This window comes from Diabrotica undecimpunctata, chromosome 3, assembly GCF_040954645.1.
Source record: "Diabrotica undecimpunctata isolate CICGRU chromosome 3, icDiaUnde3, whole genome shotgun sequence".
Classification (NCBI taxonomy): Eukaryota; Metazoa; Arthropoda; class Insecta; order Coleoptera; family Chrysomelidae; genus Diabrotica; species Diabrotica undecimpunctata.
The window spans coordinates 65,810,544-65,838,197 of NC_092805.1; the positions used below are offsets into that span (position 1 = coordinate 65,810,544).

The 27,654-nt window shown below is 30.2% G+C and overlaps 1 protein-coding gene across 2 annotated transcripts in view; it reads right to left on the bottom strand.

Annotated features, from left to right (window-relative positions):
• Positions 1–1,136: 1,136 nt before the first annotated feature.
• Positions 1,137–27,654, bottom strand: part of LOC140436873 (very long chain fatty acid elongase 7-like) — a 221,611-nt gene continuing 195,093 nt past the window's right edge. For both annotated transcript variants that reach the window (XM_072526031.1, XM_072526032.1), the window contains 4 exons: positions 17,555–17,629; positions 11,946–12,108; positions 9,957–10,093; positions 1,137–2,396 (listed from right to left, as the gene is read on the bottom strand). In XM_072526031.1, the coding sequence (XP_072382132.1) occupies positions 2,124–2,396; positions 9,957–10,093; positions 11,946–12,108; positions 17,555–17,629 (648 nt within the window). In that variant the 3' untranslated portion in view covers positions 1,137–2,123. The remainder of the gene's footprint in view (positions 2,397–9,956; positions 10,094–11,945; positions 12,109–17,554; positions 17,630–27,654) is intronic.

A 27,654-nucleotide genomic window follows, 5' to 3' on the forward strand; every position in this document is an offset into this window, starting at 1 on the left:
TAAAAACCAAAACTATTTAACGCGGAGTCAACAGCTGATCTGGTAGATGAAAAAAGGGGTATATATGTGTATAATGTATATATAAAGAATTTACTGTAATAACTGACAGATAAAACTTATTAACCAAAATTTGCCTCCAAAAACGTTCACCATTATTTAATTTTGACGTATATTGTTTGTCGAAAGATGATAATAGAATTTATTATCAAATTCAGAAAAAACCAAATAATTAAACTTAAATTTAGAAATCCTGGAAGGCGTCATCTTGAATAAATAATAGTGTATCTCAAAACAATTTTAGAGGCAAATATAAAGTTGATTTTTATTATATTAGCAAATTTCTCTGAATGCAATTTACCAACAAGAATGTATAGACAAGAATTTATCAAGTAGAAAATACACATCTTTAAAATTGCAAAATAATTCACATGTTCCGTCATTATAATTTTTGAGATCCCTTGATAATTTTATACTGAAATTATTAATCTACTTATATTAAAATGTGAAAATAAAAATATAAATGTAATTTAACTAGTGTCGTCAGTCAACTATATTTGATTCGTGAGGACGCAGCTTGACCAGTAAACTTACTTTAAATTATTGTATATCTGTAGTTTCATACAACCTGAAAACATTTACTATATTTTTGTTTCTCTTCAGAACATCGAAATTTTAAGAAAACATGGGTGTTTTCTACTTACAATATAATTAAACGGTACATTTTATACTATCATTGGCAGTTCGTTAACAAAACAAGAGGATATATTAAAAAGAAATCAATCTAAAAGGAACATTTTCTTAGCAAAATCAATTATGAAATTTATAAATTAGAAGGCTATTTTGCTTCTATATAATTATTTTAAATATTTTTACTGAAACCACCAGTTGCACGATATCGAACTGTCAGTGATCTGCAAAAATTGGTTGCTGAACCCCTGAATTTTTCTTAAAATCACAGACAACAAAACGTACACAGTAAATACCAATTAATGTTACACTCAAATATTTTAGTTTTAATTAATTACTGATTAATATAATATTTAATTAGGGAATATCATAATATATATATATATATATTTATATATATATATATATATATATATATATATATATATATATATATATATATATATATATATATATATATATATATATATATATATAATAAAATAGGCGGCCGTAGAGGTGTAGGAAGAAAACAAGTTTTTGGTTAAAAAACATTCGTGAAAGGACACAAATATCAAATGGAGGACAATTATTCCATATTGCAGAAGATCGAGAAGCCTTCGCAATGATGATCGCCAACGTCGGATAATTCTGATATGGCATGCGAAGAAGAAGAAGAATGATATAATTAATGTTAGAGGACCCTTATCCGGATTAATATCCAAAAGTAACCAATTCATTAAATCATTGGATCCGAGATTCAAGAATATTAGACATAAAAACATAAACATAAAAAAATATAAATCCCGATACCTTCTTGTCTCAGTTGTATAACTTCGATTACCATTCAACAAAAAATGCAACTAAGTTGTGTCATAAAAACTGTGCTATCAGTAATATTCAAATATAAGACAAACAAAAATTAAAAAATACAAAATGAGATGGACCAATAAAAAATTATCAAGAAAATCAGGATTTTAAAAATGGACCGAAAAAGAAAGTGATTGTAGTCAGTCCTCAGTAACTAATGCAGTTACCATTTTTCTGGATATACAAAGAAATAAGCAAAAGACACACAAGTGGAAAAATAACATATGTGGTCCTCTTTATAAGTTAGAAGTACTCAAATTTTTTCATCATTTAATCTTATGAATCACTTTTAAAAATTATTATTTTTCTATATATAACACAAATTTTTATTTCGACATAATTAATAATTAGCGACTCTTTCGATAGATAACGTTTAAGGATATTTTTTTAATTATACAGATATCTAAATATTTGTACCAGATGTTCATCAAAATATTAAATAGTACCTACTGTGTAGTTTCCACCTATATAAAATAAAATACCTAACATATTCTAGATATATATATATATATATATATATATATATATATATATATATCTAAATTCTAAATAATTTTAAGTTTTTAAAATTAAAAAGGTAAATCAACCTAAGTAGCCTTAGCTTTCCCGCTCTCAGAACACACATTTCCCATGTGCCCATTATGCAATCCGTTTTTGATAACTCCTTTTGCTAGTTCTCCGTTCTGACCTTTGTCAGCTTTGGGTCTTTTGTTTTTCATGTAACTATTTACGTAGAAGCACCCAAACAAATAGAGAAAGTATGCCGCTTGGGAAGCCAGAAGGGCATTTAAAAACTTTGGGTAATCGCACTGTCTAAAGAGTACTTGGAAGTTATGCCAGAAAACAATACAGAATTGGATCTGAAAAGTAAAAAAAAATTATATTATTTATCAATGTGCAAATATGTACATAAAATGTAATGTTTAACAACAGATCTCTATTACATAATCTGCCATTCTTTAAACTTGTTATGTTTTTAATGTATACCTTTTTTATTTTATTACATTTTTAATCTTTTGATTACACTTTTATTTAATTTTGTTCGAAAGATATTTTCTTGTGACATTTTAATATTATCTATTATGTTTAATGAAAATTACTCACAATTTCAGTTAAAATAAGGTTATTTTAACGTTTCGATTTCCACTTCGGAAATCGTTGTCAAAAAACGATAATATATCTTAGGTTTAATAGACGAGCTACCTCTGGCGTGGGCAGTCCAAATATCTATGACTACTCTTCTTCTGGTTTTAACTCAGAGAAATGGAGTAAAGGTAGTTTCCAGAAGTTGGAGAAATATATTTGCCTTTTTGTCATCAGTGCGTGCCCAAAGTTCGTTACTCATTTTGATAGGTGGTATATATTATTGTGATCGTAACAATTTTTTGGTAACCATCTAATCTAAAGGGTGTAATCTGGAAACTCCATCACGTATTTTGTAGGGTATTTTTAAGGTTACATAATTTTTTCAGGTATTTTTCTGCTTTGATATATACAGATTTATTGGTCGGTGTTTGATTGTTTCGTCATGTCTGTTTAAATTTTCTATTTTCTTCCATTTTTTAAGTAATGGTCTCAAGATAAAACTCCCTGTTAGGTTTATTGTTGACTGGTAGGGTGGATTTATAGCACGCTTTCTATATGCATGTAGTAAGATGATCCATAGCAGTGTCCATTTTACTTACTACTTACTAAAGAAATATACTCCCACCTGTGCCATTAAGTAACCAGCAATTGTATCTAGAAGTTCATGTCAAATTCCAGGGTATGTACCTCAAAAGTAGATTAACGTGGAAGGAACACATATTCGCGAAACGAAAATAATTGTGTCTTAAGCTCAGTAAACTCTATTTATTAATATGTAAAAGATCACAAAAGGCTTAATAGCAAAATCTTAGTTTATAAATTAAAAATCAATCTAAATAAAAAAAATACAGCAAGTGTGGAGTTATATCTTATAAGTATATATATATATATATATAGAGGATATAAAAATATAGAGAAGATATAAAAACCTACAATGAACGACTTGTACAAAATACAATCGAGAGCCGTAAAAGCTATAGGAAAACCAAGAGTAAGTTGGCAATCGGTAGAAAGCAAATAATAGCATTGGGAAACAACAACGGAAGGATCACAAATAGGGATGAAATAATAGAACATGTAACCGAATTCTACGAGGGTCTATATAAAGCTCCGGAAGCACAAGAAATAGGCGAAGAAGAAATTGCGGTTCAAGAAGATGTACCAGATGTTCTCGTGGATGAGGTAGAGGCAGCTCTTAAGAGCATGAAGAACGGCAAGGCAGCCGGTAATGACGGTGTTACAGCCGAACTTCTAAAGATTGCTGGAAAAACAACTTGGAAAATCCTAGCAAAAATATACACAGACTGCCTAAAATCGAGACATATTCCAAAAAAGTGGAATTCAGCCAACATAATCCTCATTCACAAGAAAGGTAGCAAGGAAGACAGTAGAAATTATAGACCGATCAGCTTGCTGCCTGTGATATACAAGGTATTCACCAAAATCATTAACAACAGAATACAGAACACACTTGACGCTGCACAACCTCGAGATCAAGCAGGCTTTAGAAGTGGCTTCAGCACAATGGATCATATTCAAACATTAAGAGAAGTAATGAGCAGAACAAAAGAATATGATCTACCACTGGCGCTAGCATTCATAGACTTCGAGAAGGCATTTGACTCCGTATACCCAAGAGCAGTCATAGAAGCTCTTGTCGACCAAGGAGTAGATAAACCATATGTCGAAACGCTAGCAAATATATACAAAGAGACCACAGCTAGAGTAAGCCTATATGAAAATACCCCAGAATTTCCCACTCAGAAAGGAGTCCGACAAGGAGACACCATATCCCCTAAGCTCTTCACTGCAACCTTAGAAAATATCTTCCGGAAATTAGACTGGAACAACCAAGGTCTATGTATAGATGGAGAATACCTAAACCATCTTAGATTCGCCGATGACATCATTCTAATTGTGAGAAGTCCTGAAGAATTACAACTACAAATTAATGAACTTAATACAGCCAGCAATGAGGTAGGCCTAAAAATGAACCTAGCAAAGACTAAAATAATGTGCAATGATCTGATCGCCAACGTGGAAATAAAAATTAATGAAACCTCGCTAGAAGTAGTAGATGAATACATATACCTGGGACAGCTCATACATAAATCGGGATCACTACTTCCAGAAATCAACAGACGAATAAAACAAGCGTGGTCAGCATTCGGACGAAATTCCATAGTCTTCAAGTCCAAAATGCCACTATACCTCAAGAAGAGAGTATTTGATCAATGCATATTACCCGTCTTGACATATGGATGTGAAACTTGGATATTAAAGAGAGAAATAACGTCGAAACTTCAAGTAACTCAAAGAGCAATGGAAAGATGTATGCTAGGGATAACAAAGAGGGATCGTAAAAGAATTGAATGGATACGGAGGCAAACCCAGGTGACTGATGTAATCCAAAGAATAAAATCCCTGAAATGGCAATGGGCAGGACATATGGCAAGAAGAACAGATAATAGATGGACCACTAGAACAACTATGTGGTACCCCAGGAACGCTAAGAGACCAAAGAGGCGCCCGAATCTCAGATGGGATTATGATATAAGAAAATTAACAGGAACAACGTGGTCTCGAATAGCACAAGATAGAAAAATATGGGCGCAAATGAGCGCAAATTATTAGAACAACGAATAACTAAGACATCGTCGAATAATAATAAGAACATAGAATAACATTGAAATAAGGGAGGCTGCACCGTAATTGGAAACGATTGATAAAGCTGCACATGATGATGATGATGATATATATATATACATATATATATATATATATATATATATATATATATATATATATATATATATATATATGTATATATATATATATATATTATATATATATATATATATATATATATATATATATATATATATATATATATATATATATATATATATATATATATATATATAGGATAGATGGCGCTGAACGAGTAAGAGTGTGTGTTTAAGTCTAGCTCCGAGAAAACCTAAGTTATTTACGGTTAATTGCATTCATTTTAATAGTTTTTCAGTACTAATTAGTGTAGTGTTACCTATAGTTATTAAAAGTTTAAAGAAAATGCCATTAACAAGAAATACTTCTGAAACAATCAAAAAAATGTTATAGCACGTGTTGAGAAACTTGAAGAAGCTTTATAACAAGGTATGAAGGATCTAAGATCTCAAGTAACCAGTAATATCTCAGGTACCCAATTAGATTTTATAAATTATTTTGAGAAAAGATGTTAGAATTAATTAATTCCGTCAAAGAAGAATTAAATAAAGTGCAAAAACTTGTAACTCAAAACCAAAATAGCATTGAATATCTAAAACAAGACAAACGGCTTAAATGCCTTATTATCAATGGTGTCGATGAGAAAGAGAAAGAAGACCTACCTGATGTTATTACAAATATAATCAACAATAAACTTAATATACCTATCTTGCAAACCAATTTAGTTGATTGCTATCGACTAGGTAAAAAACGAAATTATGATAAGAGGCCAAGACCGGTAGCCGTTGTGTTTGTAAACAGATGGTTGAAAACAAAAGTGTTTAATCAGAAGAAAAATCTTAAAGGTTGCAGTGTCGTGATTAGTGAAATACTTTCTCCTGATTGTCAGGAATTACTAAAAAAAGTGAGGACATCTGTGGGTACCAAAAACTGCTGGACATACCAAGGTAAAATATATGTATCGCAAAATGGGTGAAAGAAGCTTATAATATCTGAAAACGACCTTGCTTTATTATAATTTAAATTTATTTTCATATATGTTGGTTTGCAATTAGAGTTAATATTATTATTAGTTATAATGGTATATCTCGGGGATAGATTTTGGCATATAGATACCTACTTTATTTTCATTTTTCTTTGAACATTTTATTTTTGTTTCTTTTTTAATTATTGCTTTAATTATCTGAACTTAGGCGAATTAAATTTATTTACTGTTAGATTATTTTCTTTACTCTTCAATTAAAATAAATTTAATTGTACATCTTGAGTTATTTAGTAAAAAATCCTTAGTTTATACCGTGTTTTGAATTAAAGAGTAATATCTATTTATTTTTTTTTACACTGTTAATACATCACCATGTGAATTACTGTTTAGGCAAATAATAATCATCTACAAATTTTGCTTAAATTGTTGACATAATCGTTTGTACCAATTTAGTAAGGATCTAATCTAAGCTTAACATGATTAGTTTAAAGTGTGCTCATATAAACTATAGATCGCTGGTTGCGCATTTTATTGATGTAAAAGAACTTATTTTGAAAAATGATTTAGATATTTTAGGTATAAGTGAAACATGGTTAAAGGAATCAATATCCAGTAAGAACATTAATATACCTGGCTATAACTTTGAGCGAGTTGACAGGAATAAAAATGACACAGGTGGAGGTGTAGGTATTTACATAAAATGTAATATAAATTATGTGCTGATTGAGTCATCAAATGAAATTGAACAGATATGGTTAGAACTCTCTCTTCGTTATGAAACACTAGCTCTTGGTGTTTTATGTAATCCTTATGGAGCATTTTATAAAACTTTTTTTGGAGTTTTGGAAACAACTTTATCATCAGTACTGCCAAGTGTAGATCATTTACTCTGTTTGGGCTATTTTAATGTTGATCTGTTAAATACCAATAATTATTCCACACAGTTCATTACAGATGTATTAGATGGTCTTAGACTAAAGCAGATGGTAAATCAAGCAACTAGAATCGCTCAGTTCACATCGACTCTGCTTGATTATGTAATCACATCTACTGAGGATAAAATCTTGTCTATTGAAGTAAAACATATCCCAGAAATAAGCGATCATGAATTGGTTGTTTTAAAATTTGGTTGTGATGTCAAATCTAATACAAATAAATTTATTACTACTCGGAATTTCAAAAATTTAAATTACAGTCAATTTAAATCTGATCTGGAATCTATACCATGGAGAATAATATATGAATTGCCAGATATAGACAGTAAAGTCGTTTTTCTTCCAAATATGCTCCATGGTTAACTAATACCATCAGGCAATTAATGTTAGATAGGGATAAAGCACTTACTGCTTACAAGTTAACTAAAAATATAAATCAATGGAATGACTACAAAGTATTGCGTAACTTAGTAACAGCCATGACTATAAGGGAGAAAAAATCATATTTTAAAAACATACATGATCAATCTTCTAAAGATATGTGGAATAATTTAAAATATTTGGTAAATAATTGCAAAACCAAAAATAACTTTGAAATTAAAAACGTGTGGAATGCAAATGAGATAAATAAACACTTTATTGAAGTCATACCAAACATGAAAGTAGACATTGATACACAAATATTCTATGAAAATAACTTTAAGTATTCCCTCAGTTCTTCTCTTACCTTTAAAACAGTATCTGAAATTAATATTTTACATATTATTAATAATATTAAAAGTAAAGCTATTGGTGATGATGGTATTAACATATTAACGCTTCAACTGTGTATTCCCTTTCTTCTACCCTATATCACACATATCATTAACTTTTGCTTAACAAATTCAATTTTTCCCACTAAATGGAAACGGGCACATGTTATTCCGCTACCGAAGACTAAAAATACAGAAAGCATGAATGAATTAAGACCAGTAAGTGTACTGCCTACATGTTCTAAAATTTTGGAAAAGGTGATTGATATTCAGTTACAAACGCATTTAAAAAATAACAACATAATCCCTATGATGCAGTCCGGTTTTAGGTCCAGGTCTTTCTGCTTTATTAAATATTACAGATGATATTTTTAGAGCCTATGACCAAAACAAAATATCAATTCTAATTCTTCTAGACTACTCAAAAGCTTTTGATACAATTAACCATAATTTGTTATTCTCTATTTTAAAATATATTGGTCTAGAAGCGAGAGCAGTTGATCTAATGAAATCCGATCTTTCTAATAGATGTCAAGCAGTAAAACTTAATCAAAATATTTCTTCATTTCTAGATCTTAATACTGGTGTGGCTCAAGGATCTATAGTAGGTCCAATTTTATTCTCTATATACACATCTAATTTTCCCTCTGTGTTTTTGTCCTGTTCACAACCTTATTATGCAGACGATACCCAACTCTATATGTCATTTTATCCAAATGAGTGTGATCAAGCGGTAAATGCAATAAATCATGACCTTCTTCAGCTGCAGATTTTTTCTCAAAATCATTGTTTAAAATTGAATACATCAAAAACTCAGGGTATCATTTTTGGGAGGAATCTCCATAGGAAAATATTTTTAGAGAATTATGCCAATCGAATTATCTTAGGAAATGACAATTTAATTTTTAGCAAAAAGATTAAAAGCCTTGGGGTTTGGTTCTACGAAGATTTAAGGTATACACATCATGTAAGTATTTGTTTACAACGAGCTTATGCCGTTTTAAAATTACTGTATCAAAGCCGCAATTTATTAAGTAGGGCCACAAAGTCATTATTATGTAATGCTCTGGTATTATCAAAATTAAATTATTGTGACGTGCTTTACAATGCGTGTCTCACTGAATTTGATTCATGGAGAATACAGAAATTGCAAAATTCTTGTTTGCGTTTGATTTTTGGCATCAGGAAATTTCAAAGGATGTCATGTTTTCACTGTAGTCAAATGGCTAAATATGAAAAATCGTCGGAAACTCCATGCTTTATGTTTTTACCATAAAATCATTCAAGAGAGAGTTTCACCATACCTGTACAATCGAATAACTTATAGGACGGACGTTCATAATCTTAATCTTAGACACAAGAATACCCTCACTTTACCTAAACATACAACATCCTTTTTTAAACATTTATTTTCATATTCAATTGCTTGCAATATTAACAGTTTGTCCTACAATATTAAAAATATGTCTAGAGTCAAGTTCAAGAGATTAATTTATGAGCAGTTGTTAGCTGAACAGTAATTTAAAAATTTAAGAATTAAAAAAAAATAAATAGTTTATAATTTATAAATTTAATATGTACTTAATATTTTTATGTTTTATTGTAAATACAATTTCGTTATTTAGATATAGTCTATCTATCCTATTTTCGGGTGGTTAGGTGGAAGATCAGTTGTGTGCCGCTGTTGCACAGTGGTGCACAAACTGAATCTCGCCCTACTGATATTATATTTCATTGTAAAGAAAATTTAATCTGTTGTTAATAAAGACATTTATTATTATTATTATTATATATATAAATATATATATATATATATATATATATATATATAAATATATATATATATATATATATATATATATATATATATATATATATATATATATATATATATATATATATTATGTATTGTATTCTTACATTATACACACTTACCATTTGGAGACTGGTAACATATTTTTTCCACCACAAATATTTCTGGAAGTGTGGTCCTAACGACGACAGGAAATAATAAGCGTACATAATAATATGTATAAAACAATTTATTAGACCTAAAAGGGTTCCATGACCACCTAAAAAGCCAATTTTTTTATCTGGTATTTATAAGATAGGTAATTAAAAATTACTAAATATAATTAATATAATAAATCTCTAAATCATTTCATTACAAACGGTAAATTTAACTTAATTATGATTATGAACAGAAGTAGAAATAAAATAAAAATATATCGCGTTATTCATGACCATGTCAGATGGTTCACCAAAATTTGACCTCTTCAATAATTCGCCGTTTACACTCCACCGTGATTATCTGCTAAAGTTGATTGGTGAACTTGAATGTTCAAAACTTAATTGCGCCCCTTGAATATAATTTCAACATAAGTTTCAATATTCTTGTTGTACCAATAACTTTTCTGAGCTTTTCCCACAGTTGTCTAAGTCCGGTCTACTTGTTATGGATATCGATAATTTACCGAAGATTTATCATAGGATTATTTTTTTTTTAATTTAAACGCCAAATGTAGTAAAATAGATATTAAACAACTTTTGTGGTCTGAATAAAGGAAATAGAATATTAAATGAAAATTAAAATTGGAATTTAACATTATAACAGAATATTTAGTAAATAGAAAGTTGATGGAAGAGTTGAGCGCCAACTATTTTTAGGATAAAAATGGTACATGAAAGAGACAGGTTAATAAATGAATAAAATCGAAAAAAAAAATGAAATAAATTATTTATTTAAAGAAAAATAACAAACATATGACAATTATATAATAAATATAATAATTTTTCGAAAATAGAGGACACTACTTGCGAAATAAAAGAACAGTAGAATAAAATGAAGACATCTATTATCACAAGTTCGCATGGATATCTTGAAGACAAGATGGCAAGATGAAGACAAAAATGGATGATAGATAAAATATTGCAGATGATGGAAGGGCGAAGGAAACTAAAAGGTAGAAATGACAATGAATACATAAAGTTGCATAAAAATATACTAAGGGAAATAAAAAGAGCATAAGAAGCATGGCTAATAGAGAAATGAACGGAAGTTGAAACAGTACACCACTACAGAACACCAGAAAACAACTCCACACTACAATTTTTGGAAAGATTTTGACTACTGAAATATACAATCTCTACGGCCCAGAAGTAACAAACGAAGAAATAACTATGGCCAGTAAATCACAGCTCTTACGAAGCTAATCAACAACATATATGAGACTGGTTATGACAATATTATACAGGGTGTTTTGAACATAAATTGAATCACGCATTCCGGGGACAAAAATAAATTGATTGAATCCAACTTACCTTAGTACAAAAGTGTACACAAAAAAAGTTACAGCCCTTTGAAGTTACAAAATAAAAATTGTTTTTTTGCATTATCTCCTAAACTACTTGTTAAAAATTTTTAAATATAATGTGTTAAACTAGTGATGCTACAAAGTTAATTTGATTTGAACGTACTCAAAAGTTTGGGGGGATTTAGGGCTGCACACCCCCCTTAAAATTTTTCTGTGCTCTTAAATCTTGTTGTTTCTTTTTTATGAAAAATGCTTCCAGAACAAGAAAGTAAAGTGTCCCATTTTTATTACAAAATGTCAAGTAGTTTAGGAGATAATGCAAAAAACAATTTTTATTTAATGACAGACTCGGATCATGGGTTCGTGTTCTCTAATCGTTCGATTCTGAGAAAATCCGTTTGATTTTTGTTCATTTGCTTTATCCAATATTCTCTTTTAAAATACTTTTTAATTTGTAATTAAGTTGCTAATTCATTTATCGTTACCCAGGGTTCATCACGTAGAAACGAACTACCTTACACCCCTGGGTCTTTCGTAAATATAATATTATAGTATAGTATAATTGTTAAATTTTGTTTATAACATTAATAAATTTGTTAAAAGCTCTCACCTGGCAAAAATGTAACTCCAATCCATGCACATATAGGCATAAGCGTGTGATGATATAGATGTAAATACGTCACCTGGTTATATTTCTTTCTTAAAATGAAAAACACTGTATCTAATAATTCTATTAACTTGCATATGAAGTAAAGCCAAACTCCAGTCGCTATCTAAAATTTATATTGAAAATGATTAATTATAAAAAAAATTATTAAGTAATGTACTGATATAGAACTAGCTCTCTCTCTCTCTCTCTCTGTGTATATATATATATACATATATATATATATATATATATATATATATATATATATATATATATATACATATATATATATATATATATACATATATATATATATATATATATATATATATATATCTATATATATATATATATATATATATATCTATATATATATATGTATTATATATATACATATATATATATATATATATATATCTATATATATATATATCTATATATATATATATATATATATATGTATTATATATATACATATATATATATATATATATATATATATATATATATATATATATATATATATATATATATATATATATATATATATATGTATTATATATATACATGTATATATATATATATATATATATATATATATATATATATATATATATATATATATATATATATATATATATATATATGTATTATATATATACATATATATATATATATATATATATATATAATACAGTACGTAAAGTTTTTGGATCAGATATTGCACACTACATAAAGTGCTAAAATCGGCAATTATACATAACAACCCCTAGGATATACATCTTTGTCCGTCGGTTTTTTATTACGTATACCCGGTTCATTTTTTATAATACGAGTATCAACTACATAATAATACACTGACCTTTATAAGACGGTGCATTTGTATCGGTTTTTAATAATGTAAACCATGTTTTGTGGTTAAGGACTTAACCATCAGAAAGTTTAAGGATAGCGGAAAGAACAAGATGCTGTAACAAATTGAGGTATTTGCTCTCAATAAAAAATGGACCTATTATGTAGTCTCCTAAAATGCCAGTCCAGGCGTTAACTTTTTGAGGACGTTGAGTTCGGTAAAAACACTTCTGTGTTGGTTTCCCCGCGCCCAATACCCCGTAATGGAGGGATTGTGTCTTCCTACTAACGAAACAGAAGATTCATCAGCGAATAAAATGTATATAATAAAATTTGGTTCATGATTAGCCTTCGTTATTAGAGTTTTACAAAACTCCATTCTCCGAAAGTAGTCGTCTGGATAAAGCTGCTGCGTTTTCGAATATTTAATTCTTGTCTTGTCTTGTCTTCATCAGCTACATGATGAAGAAACTACAAGAAGAATATACCAAGGCTAGCCTATATATTAACCTCGCGAAAACAGAGTACCTATCTACAAGTGAAGAAGATATAGAAGATCTACCGATTGATGACAACGTAAAAATCAAAGGAAAGGATAAATTCAAATACTTGGGGTTTATAATCACGAAAAAGGCAACAACAGAAAGAAATTACACAAAGATTAGGACAAACAAGTACAGCAATCCGACAACTCAGTATGGTGGGAAAGATACCTAAATATGAAAACAAAAACACAGATTTTTACAACATTAGTGCGAAGTATTATGACATATGGGGCTGAAAATTGGATCATAAACAAGAAAAACAGCAGTAAGATAGTAGCAACAGAGATGGAATGGCTACGAAAATGCTGCAGAGTAACAAGAATGGATAGGAGAAGTAATGACGAAATAAAGCAAAGAAAATCAATAGAAACAGACATACTAACATATCTAGAACAAAAAAGATTAAAGTGGTATGGACATGTAAGAAGAACTAGCGATAGCAGATAGATAAAGAGAATAACCGAATGGAGCCCCATAGAAAGGAGGAAAAGAGGACGCTCCCGAAAATCCTGGAGGAACGAAGTAGACGACGCCATGAGTAAGAGAGGCCTAAACGATGGAGAATGGAACAACAGAGAGAGATGGAAACGGTTGAGCGAGGGAAGGCAGTGAATACTGTAGAATCCCTAAATATATATATATATATATATATATATATATATATATATATATATATATATATATATATATATATAAAATTCTTGTAACCGTGCTGTTTCCATACTTTCGTTACTGTAACATTGCTAACATCTAATTCTCTAGCAACGCTTCTACTTGAAAGTTTGAATTGAATTGAATTGAATTTTTAGTATAGTTGTATAGGCTTATTTACAAAAAGATTTGTTAATTTAACATTATTATAGATTTTCCTTGATTAGTAATCTTATAAGATTATATCTATGTATACTTAGGTTAGGTTTAAATTTTAAAGCCGTTAGATAAGGATGTTATTTATAGAGTTTTGTATTAGAGTTCTATTTTTAAATCGGTATGTGCCGGGTCCCAGGCAAGGTTTAAACAATGCAGACATTTTATACATACCTATTAAATGTTTTATTAGGTTTACAGTAAACGTTTCCTTAATTTTGTTCTGACAGTTTTTTAGAGCACTCAATTAAAAATATATTTTTATTATCGTACATTTATGGTAAACTCTAACCAACAAAAATTAGGGTAAGGTTCTAGAAATAAAAAAGGATATTCAGATTTCTTTAAGGCAAGTCAACAACAGCAATTTTTATTGTAAGACAGCTAATGGAAAAGTTTAGAGTGAAAGGGAAAGACTTGACCATAGTATTTTTTAATCTTGAAAAGGAATATAACAAAATTATCAGAAACCCACTGTGGCGGATATTAAGTAGGAAAGAAGTCCCGGCTGAAGTTAGAAATGTAGGTGAAACTGGCAAATTTTGTTTGAAAGTAGGGGCTTGTTTAGGGTTTCGTGTTAAGCCCGTATTATTTCTTATTCGTACTAGATTAGATAACACCTAAATTTAATTTAATTTAAATTTTAATTGACGTTGATAAAGATGTTATGAGAGACATTGGGAATCTAAAAGTTGCATTCCACAACATATCTCCTCAACTAAGCAAAATTCTTAGCGAATTGGTTTCTAGTACTATGAAATCAAATCTTAACTGTCTTTTCCTTTATATATATATATATATATATATATATATATATATATATATATATATATATATATATATATATATATATATATATATATATATATATATATATATATATATATATAGGGTGGTCTTTATGAAATTGTACAAACAGAAACCATAGATTCTGAACTTTAAAATATTACGATTTAAGTCAACTTGCTTAATAAAACCTTAATAAAATGTTGATATTAAGAAAGATACGGGGTGTTAAAGTGGAAATTTAAAATTTTATTTTTCGGTATATCTTTTACTTTTGTAAAATAAAAAGTAAGTATTTTTGTATTTATTTAAGTATTTTTGGACAAAAAATTATAATTGGATGCTTTTAAGTAGGATAAATTATAATTTTATACATACTTTAATATAACCGATAGAGGGCGCCACATATGCCACATGTGTGGCAGAGATTTGAGATTAACTCTTTTGCTCTTTAAGTTAGCTCTATTTGTATTAACAAATATTGAAGATACATTATTTTTACAAAGAAAAGGTATACTTGTTAGTAACCTCAAAATTTAACCGTTTTCGACATAATCGCATTTTATAAGTCAGCTGCATAATAATTCAGTTGTGATATTTGTGCGGTAAAGCACTGAATACCTGTAGATAAGAAAAATTCATAGTTTATTTTTATTAAAACAACTCAAAGATGATAATGTAATCTTACAAAATCTTTTTATGGCTGCTAAATGTCTTATTGGAGAAAATATTCTTTATCTTCTTCATTAGGTGCCGTGTCCGTATACAGACGTTGGCCGTTGGCCTACTGGCGTTGCATTACTTTTTCCCTATTGTAAAATGCTAAAAACTCAAAATATGTGGTTTATGTAAGATGGTACACCACCACATTCTAGAGAGAAGGCAGTGAGAACATACGTAAATATAACTTTTCTGAACGTTGGACTGATCGTGGCAGTCATATTCCTTAGCAATGTGGTGAGATATTGATATAATAATTTAATTTATAAAAAATCCCAAAAGAATACCTAATATTCATTACGTAAATTGTTTACCCATTTTTATTAGGACAATTAGAAACTAAAGCACAGGTATTGAATAACACATGTGTCTTGTTTCATAATATTTTTGCTGCAAATCTAACTTTAAAGACTCAGCATTTTTACAAAAACATCATTGTTGGCCTAATAACCGATATTGTTATAAATATAGTAAACATACAGGCAATTTAATTCAGCATAATATTAGTTCGTTAGTTAATCATAATAGTCCATTTGTTCGAGATGTAATTATAGTTACTCGTAAGCTGTAACGTAATCATATAAATAAGTAATGTCATCGGTAGATTATTCCGTGTGTATATAACTAACCAATGAATTAGATTACAGTTTAATACATTATTTAACCTCTGCGACAATTAAGATGTAGTTCCATAATATACCATAAGATTTGGATATGGATCCACAATAATATATTCATCCATTATACATTATAGCCACCACGTATCCCAGAATTTAATCCTCTTGATTTTGGTGTATGGGGCGTATTAAAACAACGTGTCTATAGGAATCTCATAAACATTCGCAACCAACTATGGGAAGAAATAAATACTGCAGCAGGTTCTTTAGAACCAATGAAGCTATTTAATATGAGACGATCTTTTATGGAATATATTGACAAATGAATTAAAGAAAATGGTGGACATATCGAACACTTACTTTGACAAAAAGTTATGTTATTTAGTTTCCCTATGTCTTAGTTTGGTTTGTAAATAAACCAAATTAAGAAATGTTATGATTATGACTTTAATTAACATAATACGTAAAATGTTTTATGTAAAATCCTATTATTCTGTTTTTTGTCAAATCCTATTATTAATTATCCTGCTGATATATTTATTTTATTTAATATTTCATTAACTATTAACTTTAGTTAAAGGAATTTTATAGCAAAATTTAGACTTATTAATGTTTTTGTCTATTTTTCCTTCGTTGTCTGGAGTAATTGCCTTAAATCAGAACTATGCAACTGATTTGTAAAATGCGATTATCTGAAAATTTTTGAATTTTGAAGTTATTTACAGATATACCTTTTTTGGTTAAATAATGTATCTTTAATATTTTTTATCAGAAATACAGGTAACTCAAAGAGCAAAAAAGTTAAGTGCAAATTTATGCCACATATATGGCATATGTGGCGCCCTCTATCAGCTACATCAAAGTGTGCATGAAATTATAATTTCTCATATATAAAAGTACCCAGTTGTAAATTTTTATGCATAAATGTTTACAAACATGAAAGTTATAGCGAAAAATAAAATTTTAAATTTGCACTTTAACACCCTGTATCTTTCTTAATATCAACATTTCATTAAAGCATTTTGGCTTAAATCGTAATATTTTAAAGTGTAGAATCTACTGTTTCTTTTTGTACAATTACTTAAGGACCACCCTATATATATATATATATATATATATATATATATATATATATATATATATATATATATATATATACATATAAGATTATTACTGTTCTTACCCTCATTCCTTTCTCACCGGGTACTACTGGTTGACAAAAGTAGTCATAGTCTGTTGCCCAACCTCCTTGTAATCCCTAAAATGTAGAAACACGTGTGAATAAATTGAGCTAATCTGTCATATATATTTAATTTCAACAATTACTCAATTCAAATGGGAATATTTTCCAAACTGTTAACCCATTCTCTTGTACCTCAATGCAATCTGTAACCCCTAGAGATTGCGAGGAAGTTATGAGTGGTAGAAGAAAAGTTGCAGTCTTTTTACGGACTATCAAATATGCAACCACTGGCCCAAAGTTGGTGATTGGAAATAGTATCTCTCAATTTTTATTTAAAATAAAATCCTTTATAAAAAGGTTTATCAATAAAAAAATCCTAACGGGCTACATCACAGAACGTTTTCGGAATGACTATTCCATCATCAGTGCTTTCGTAAAATAGGAATTACCACTTTTATTAAAGCAAACATAAAAGTTAACATCTTGACAAAGGTTATAACAAAAATGTGGTTTAATTCTTACTAGCTTTACATGTTTAAAGCCACTAAATATATGAGTAAAAACCCTTTAAATATAGTTAAAATAATTTTTTTTAATTACATTTTTGATGATAAAATCATATTATATTTAGGTTTTATACACGGAATTAACTTCATGTCAACTTGGAACTCCACTGAGGTTGCTAGCCCTTAAACGAGGTGTCTATGAGGATTCAGTATTAGCAACTGATCAAAATGACGCATTAGGAAAGTCTAAACAAATCAGTCAATGTAACCAGAGATTTGTTTTTAAATGTGACTATAGCCAACATTGTGTATAAATAAATATGTTAAAATTTGTTTATTTATAATACTAGCAACTATTTATGTGTTACAATCATACATCCATAGAGAAGTTAGAACATGTGTGTTACCTTAAAAAGACATGTAGCAGTCAATGATATTAAATTTGTAAAAAAGCTTCCGATAATTGAACATTCAGAGATAAAGTTGTCATCATCATCATCATCATCATCATTCAATCTTCGCTTATCCACTGCTGGACATAGATCTCCCTCATAATTTTCCATCTATTTCGATCTTGTGCCTCTTGCATCCAATTCCTATGACAACGTTTTAGATCGTCAGTCCAACGTGTTGGTGGACGACCTCTGCTTCGGTAGGCATCATCTCTTGGTCTCCATTCCAGTATCCGCTTTGTCCATCTATTATCTGTCATTCGAGCCACGTGACCTGCCCAGTTCCATTTCAGTGTTGCTACTCTCTCTACTGCATCAGCCACTCCTGTTCTTTGTCGTAGCTGGCGATTTGGGATCTTGTCTCGTAGTGAAACGCCCAACATAGCACGCTCCATCGCCCTTTGACACACACGGATCTTTTGAACTGTTCTCCTTGTCATGGTCAACGTTTCGGCACCGTAAGTTAACACTGGCAAAACACACTGATTAAACGTTTTTCTTTTAAGGCATATTGGTATATCAGACGATTTGAAAATATGGTTCAGCTTGCCGAAGGCTGCCCAAGTCAGTCTTATACGACGGAGAAGCTCAACGGTTTGGTTATCTTTTCCTATGCGAATCTCATGACCTAGGTATTTATAGGCCATTACCTGGTCTATGGATCTTGTTCCTACGCATATATCTTCGCTGACTACAAGATTTGTCATCATCTGGGTTTTAGATATATTTATTTTCAATCCCCCTTCTAGCGAGGAAAGGTAGAGCTGATTTAAAAGTTCTTTGGCCTCATCTATCCTATCAGCTATTAGTACAATATCATCTGCAAACCTTAGATGGCTAAGCTTTTCTCCGTTTATGTTTATGCCCTTGTCGGTCAGTTTTGCCCTTTTACATATATATTCCAAAAGTGTAGTGAACAGTTTCGGCGATATGGTGTCCCCCTGGCGTACTCCACGTTGTATCGGGAATTTCTGGGTTTGACGATCACCCACTCTAACACTGGCTGTTGCGTTTTGGTATATATGTTTAATTATATTTATATACCGATAGTCAATTCGGCATTCTGTCAAGGCTTCCAACATTTTTTGTTGATTTACGGTGTCGAATGCCTTTTCATAGTCGACAAATATTAAAGCTAGTGGTTTATTATATTCAGTGCATTTTTCTATAAGATTTTTTATTACCAGTAGGTGATCGTTTGTTCCATAGCCTTTTCTAAAACCCGCCTGTTCTATGGGCTGATAAAATTCCAATTTATTTTCTAGTCGTTTCGTAATTATTTTTGTAAATAGTTTATAAATATGCGAAAGTAGACTTATGGGCCTATAATTCCTGAGGTCGGTAGCATCCCCTTTTTTATGAAGTATGATAATTTCTGCGTTATACCACTGGGTTGGTGTTATTGCTTCCTGCAAACATCTAGTGAATAGTTTGGCAAGGACCTGCCATAATCTTTTTCCAGCCACCTTCAAGGCATCTGCCACTATTTCATCGCCTCCGGGGGACTTATTGTTTTTCATTTCTTGCACTGACCTTCGAACTTCATTGGGTGTTACGTCCGGTAAAATTTCAGATCCCTGATTGATTATCTTTGGTAACGATCCACTCCGGTTACATTGCTGTTCTTTGTATAGTTGTCTATAAAAACTCTCTATCGTATTCATAATTTGAATTTTATCCTCAATGATTTGCCCCTGTTCATTTCTTAATTTGTGGACGTTTTTTCTTCCAATGGACATGCTCTGTCTGAGTACTTTCAAGCTTTTGTTTTCTTCTATTACTCTAGTTATTTCCATCGTATTGTATCGTCTCAGATCTTTTCTAACTTCCTTTTTAATTGTCTTATTCAAAATTCTTAGTTCATTTTGGTTATGATCCTGATTTTCCCTAAGTTTTCTTCTTTCCTCTAGAAGATGTTTTGTGTTGTGGCTTAATTTTTTGTTATTATTTTCAGGACGAGGACAGTATTTCTTTTCAGCTTCTTTCAATATTTGAGTAATATTATTGTTCATTTCATTGATGCTGATATTCTCTAAGTCGTGTGTATCCAAACTAGTCTTAATATTTTCTTCGTAAAGTGTTATATCTTCTGGGAACAGCCACCTTCCACTTTTCTTTTTGAGGATCATTTTTGTTCTTTCAACTTCAGTGTTAAAAGTGGTTTTTGCTCTAACTAGTCTATGGTCGCTCCCTGTTGAAAATTTATTCAATACTGTTACATCCTGAACAATATCTTTCCGATTTGATATTATGAAATCGATCTCATTTTTTGTTCTTTGGTTCGGACTCTTCCATGTCCACTTACGTTGGGGTTTCTTTCCGAAGAATGAGTTCATCACAAAGAGATTTTCCTGATGTAAGAAGTCAAGAAGCCTGTTACCTCTCTCATTTCTCTCACCAAATCCAAAGTTTCCCATAGCAGATTCTGCATCATCTTGTTTGAATCCCAATTTGGCGTTAAAATCTCCAATTATCAATGTGTAATGTGTTTTTGAAGTTTGTATAGCTGCTCTGATATCTTCATAAAATTGGTCAACTTCCTCATCCGGGTGACTCGTAGTTGGTGCGTAAGCCTGTATAATTTTAAGTTTGTATCTTGGGTTTAATTTAAAAATAAGATAAATGACTCTGGTACATATACTTTTTATTGTGATTATGTTTGGTACCCATTTTTTATGGATTAAAAAACCCACTCCTCCAACAGATGAATCTTCGTTTCCTCTGAAATGGAACATATTTCCAGACTTAAGTATTATTTGATCTTCTTTTCGACGTCGAACTTCACTTATACCGATTATATCCCATTTTATGTGTTGTAGTTCATTCTCCAGTTCTATCATTGATGCTTCTGTTGATAAAGTTTGTACATTGTAGGCACATATATGCATTTGTCGTTTGTTTTGGTGGCCTGATCTCTTCCGGTGATTCTTAGCACCCTCTGCTCCAACACTATTCTGACCGCCACCTTGGTCAGGGAAATTGGAACCGCCGGGGACTGAGGGCCGTACACTTGATGTATCCATCATGAGGGGAAATTTGGCCTTGAAACGCCGCGCTGGCCAAGCGTGTTGGCGAGTTTTAGAGTTGTAGTAGAAGGAAATGTAGTGACCCGTCTGCCTTCGGAAACCTAATCGCCATTCGGGGTCGGAAGAAACAAGAGTTAGCCAAGAGAGGCTGATAGGAAAGATTAAAGACATTTCACTCAAGACAAGTTGAAAAAGAGTAAAATGTGAAGGCCCTTATGATCCGCCAGGTGCGTTTCATAAGCGTATGAGTATTTATTCACTTTGTGTTCCCGCTCATACCTCGGGGTGTTGACTACAGACTGTATGGCTCGTCCAGCATGCCATAGCATGAAGAATAGGGTGCACGCCATTTTTCCAAAGTTGACACCCCACTCCATGGCCTGACATATATATATATATATATATATATATATGCCTCCACTCCATGCAACAGTACAGAGTCAAAAGTCTATCCCTTAATCCGATCGACAAATCTCTGTTACACAAAACTTTTTTCATTTTGGTAAATGCGTATCTTGCTTGTCCAATCCTTAATTTGGTTTCTTCAGTATAGTCATTGTTGTCGTTAATTATTGATCCGCAATATTTGTATTTTTGGACTTGTTTTATTTGTTCTTCGAGGATCATTAGGCTCTCTTGTTGTTGGTATGATTTAGTGATTACATATTGCAAATTGCTTACCAATAATTACCATAGTCTGTTATCGGTTTGTAAATTTATTTTTATTTTGTGAAATGATGTAAAATTAACCACTGGCTTAATATTTTATTAAAATTTGATTGAATCAACTTATTACATTTTTTCTCAACAATTTATTTTAAATTTTAGTAGAATTAAATAAACATATAGCGGCTGTACGTTATATGTTTATATGTTATATGTTTATATGTTATATGTTATACAACGATAAAGTTGTATAAACAATTAATTGAAACTAGATACAGTTTACAAATTAACAAACATAGCACAGCAAAAGAACATGTAATAATAATACATGTATATAAATAATTGTTGTAAAAAACTTAACTAAAAAACATTAAAATTGATGTGTAAAGAACTAGGAAGATCATGAGATGCACTTCCAACAATGTATTATCAGTTAAATTTAATTTGACTTTAAGTAACATTATTAATTAGTTGAGATTAAAATATAATATTTAAAAGTAAAATAAAGTTAAAAGTCTTTAGTCTTTAAATTTAACTGATAATACACTGTTGGAAGTGCATCTCATGATCTTTCTAGTTCTGTACACATCAATTTTAATGTTTTTTACTTAAGTTTTTTACAATTTTTTATATACATGTATTATTATCACATGTGCTTTTGCTGTTCTAAGTTTGTTAATTTGTAAACTGTACCTAGTTTCAATTAATTGTTTATACAACTTTATCTCTGAATAGTTCATTATCGGAAGCTTTTTTACCAATTTAATGTCATTGACTGCTACATGTCTTTTTGAGGTAACACACATGTTTTAACTTCTCTATGGATATTTCGTTTTTTCACATTGTTCTTTTTAGATGAACTGATGATGCTTTCTAAGCAGAAAGCGAAACGTCTTCAATAAATAGATGAAGTAGCCACCTTCTTTGTCTTTTATTTTTCCACTTTGAACGAAAAACCCACCACTCTTCGAGTGTACCTTAGTTTATTTTGGATTGACGGTCGTACTCCTTTTTTCGATATATATATATATATATATATATATATATATATATATATATATATATATATATATATATATATATAAATGGAAAAGGATAATGCGAGTGAATAATAAAAGTAACATGTAATGGCATGTCTCGCAAAACAGAAAACCAAAAAAGGTATATCAATGGAAGGCAACCGTATATACGTATTTCTGACTATTGGTCGTCTTCAGTACGGTGCAGCCAAGTTAAAAAAGGAGCATATTAACTTGGAAAAGAATCACTACAGGACAATGCGACTAATTTGTGGCATTAGAGTTAGAAGACCCTGATGGTGTCCAGGGCAACAACTATCAATAACCACGGAGGAAGCTACAGCTAATGCTACAAATTGGTGGCATTGCTCCTGTAGTGATCCTTTCTTAAGTTGATATGCTGCTTTTCTAACTTGGCTCCACCGTCCCGAAGACGACCAATAGTCAGAAATACGTATATACGGTTGCCTTCTATCGATATACCTTTTTTGGTTTTCTGTTTTGTGAGATATGCCATTACATGTTACTTATATAAAATTATAATGGAGATAATGGTAGCTGTAAAAATATTATTGTGTCGTTTATTTGTCGATTTTTGACTAACGACATCTTTTATTCCATTTCCGAAATAATAACGAGCTATCTAAAGACAAGTCTTCTTTCTTTTGGATCGTTAGTCATTCCTACATAAGAAAACTCAAAGAAATATAAAATAGTGTCCTAATAATTGACACAACAATATCCCTGTGATGGTAAATGATCACACCATTATTTCTAATTGTGATCTTAATGTATACTGGATGTTTTAAGGTTAAAATTTTATGATTATTGGTAGTTAACGATTTTCTGGATAATTTAAGTTTAACATAGATATTTATCACTGGAATCATAGATATCCAATTGTATTACATAATCTTTCAATTGTAAATCTTGTAATTATTAATTAATAAAACAAAAAGAGAAATCAAACGATTTCTACCTGGCGAAACCGAATTCAAATTTTTACCACTGTGCCTTCTAAAACTTACAAAACAAACAGCTTAATAAAACTCACATTGTTTTGCGACTAGCTGTTTATATTTATATTTACGAAGACTTAGTATCCGTTAATTATTACTGAATTAAGTATGATTGGATCGAAATATTAATACGAAAATAAAGTTTCAGAATCACGCCAGAAACATTTTTTAGTGGTAATGGTGGTTAAATAGATATCGTTCGAAAGTCCGTAAAATTCCCTATACATTGGTCTCTAAATTTTTAAATTCGGTCCAGTACTTTATATTATTTATTTAAACATACTCATAAACGTTAAATTGTAATTACCTGCTTAATTACCTGATTTATTATGTTAATGATTTAGATTTTTCTTCTTCTACTTCGTTCTTCGCATTTTTTTTTGTTTTTTGTCACATTTGTTACACTAAGTAAACGATACAATAATAACACATAAATAATGTGAATTTAGATGATTCTTTTGTGAATATTAGTTGTAAGCATTAATTTGTAGTCTTGGAAAATTTATTATCATGGTGAATAAGGGTTTTAATAATAAGGGAGGTTTCCCCCTTTTTAAGTATTTTTAAACTTCACCTCTGACCCCTATGCCCAATGTTCTTCACCTGTCAATTCTCCGTAAGTATATTCACATCGGATAACTCTAATCGCCTATAAAATCGTTCATAACCACAACAATCAGATTAAAACCCTTACTCATATATATTCTTCTTTATTTACACACCAAGATCATTTTAGGATTAATTTATAGCTAAATCACATAGCAGAATTTATAAGTATTATATAAAATACTACAGTAACATCAACACAACTTTCAACATAACTGCTCTAATTAAGATCACCCTCCTCCCTATTTGCTTTTATAATTTACTTCCTTTTTTCTTATCTTTACATGTTCTTCTTAGGTTTTGGTTTAGGAACTCTGTTCTCAGTCTCTTCTTCAGATATTATTCCCTCTTACAATAACAATACAACATCAAAAATTGTCCTTTTAGCTAAATAGCCCTTCAATCCATCAATTTTATTGGTTTTCCACATTTCATATAAATATATACATTACTAATTAATAAACTCCCTCTATCTCCCCAACACTCACGAACTTAGAACTTAAACACTTTATATTTCTCAGGTAAACTTTTCATTTTAGCTAAATATAGTCATCTTTCATTCATTAATTATGTTGGTCATATTTCATATTATCACAAAGTTCACATAAAACCATATTCCTATAACTGCAACCTCAAACAATACAGATGACAACTCCATCATCCCCTGACCTTTAATTAATAATAATAATTTTTCCAGAATTCATCTAAAACAAAACAAAATTATATAATAGAACTTATACACACAACTAACTTCTCAGTAACATTTATCTCAACTCATATATTCATTCATAATTTCACAAGCAATATGTTACATCATTTTTCTGTTGCCTTTCTATATTTAATAAATCCGCACATAGATCAATTAACATCTCAATATAGATAATGGATTGATAAAAACATATAGGACCTTATTATTTTCATAAAATGTTGATAACAATATAGGGCCTTTTTTAGCCCGTAGCCCTTAAATCAGATATAATGTATAGATGTTTGCCTATTAATCAAAACTTTTATCTAATTTTAATCCATTTACAATAATACCTCTTCTACAATTTTTCCAGCAAATTTTCAGTGTAGATCACACTTTAAATCCCAACATATAAATAGTTGCTATTATTATAATTACCTAATCAAATTTTAACATATTTATTTATACATAATGTTGACTATTTATAGTCACAGTTAAAAAGAAGTCTCTGTTTACAGAGATTTATCTGGTTACTGATTTGTTCAGACTTTCATCCTAATGCGTCATTTTGATCAGTTGCTATTACTAAATCCTCACAGACACCTCGTTTAAGGGCTAGCAAACCCAGTGGAGTTCCAAGTTGCCATGAAGTTAATTCCGTTTATAAAACTTAAATATCCTATTATTTTATTATCAAAAATGTAATTTAAAAAAATTAATTTACCTATATTTAAAAGGTTTTTACTCATATATTGAATGGCTCTAAACATGTAAACCAGTAAGAATTAAACCATGTTTTTGTTACACTGATGATGAAATAGTCATTCCGAAAACGTTTTGTGATGTAGTCCGGTAGGATTTTTTTATTAATATTCAGTCGGACGAGCAATGACAATGTATTCATATTCTTTAATAATATTACCATAACCATTTTTAAATAATACTAGACAGAACACCCCGTATATAAAATATATTGGAAGCGCTTCTTTTGGATAAATCCGGATATGACATAAATAAAAAAACTTATTTCCCAAATAACATGTGAATCCAACTGTGAAAATTCTAGAGTCGCGAACGATTAGATTGAGTGGACACAAAAAAATGTATAAAATTGAATACTGGATGTCACAACCCACGATTAGTTTATCGTGAGTCATATTTGCTATAAAATACTATTTTATCAAATTAAAATAATGCACGACGACAATTTTGATAGAACTTTTTATTAACTACTATACATGTTTACAGAACTGAGTGTCGAATGCTACTCCTAAAAATACATTACAAAACGTCCAACACAAGCCCCTAGGGGAGGGGAGGTCGTTTCTTAAAACTATAAAATTTTAACTTTTGGAAATAACGTACATTACAAATTTATTCATATGATCGTTATCAGATCCATCTACAGACGCAGCAGCTGCGACAACAATAGCCGACGGATTTGCCGGGTACCTTGTTTCTAAAGGGAGGGTTTAATCTACAAAATTTCACCAGAAATATTTAAACTGACAAACATTTTAACTCTTCGGTACACGGGTGATACTTTGTTACACGTAAGAACGGGTTGGGTCTGAGAAGCCCAAAAATTAAACTGAGAATTTTTTATGTTTAATTTTGTAACAACAGGTTTGCGTTGCATATATTAGAACTACTACTAAAAACAACTTACACACATTAAAAGAAAATGAACTTCTATTGTAATACTAAAACTAAAAATATAAAAGAAATTACGTACTACAATATGGCCGATGTTTAAAAAACACCTTGTATATAACTTATTTAGTACTTTTATCAATGCATATGCGACAAACAGGTACGGTATGTTCCAATCAAATAAATTTTTTACAATAGTGACACATGTAAAGAGTTGTACGATCTCTACAAAAAGCACAACGCCCCCTTTTATTTTACAATTCCGCAGGTGCTTGTACTGGTCCAATACCACTGAGCTTAGCAGCAAGCTCTCGTATATCTCGTGCCAAATAAAGATATTGAGCTCTTTCTTTTATATTGTCCATTACTAACTGAAGACCTAGTTCTTTTAAAAAAAATCTTCTTTTTTTGCTTGTTTTTAGAATTAGTTTGTTAGTTCTCTGTATCACAAATGCATTTATTGCA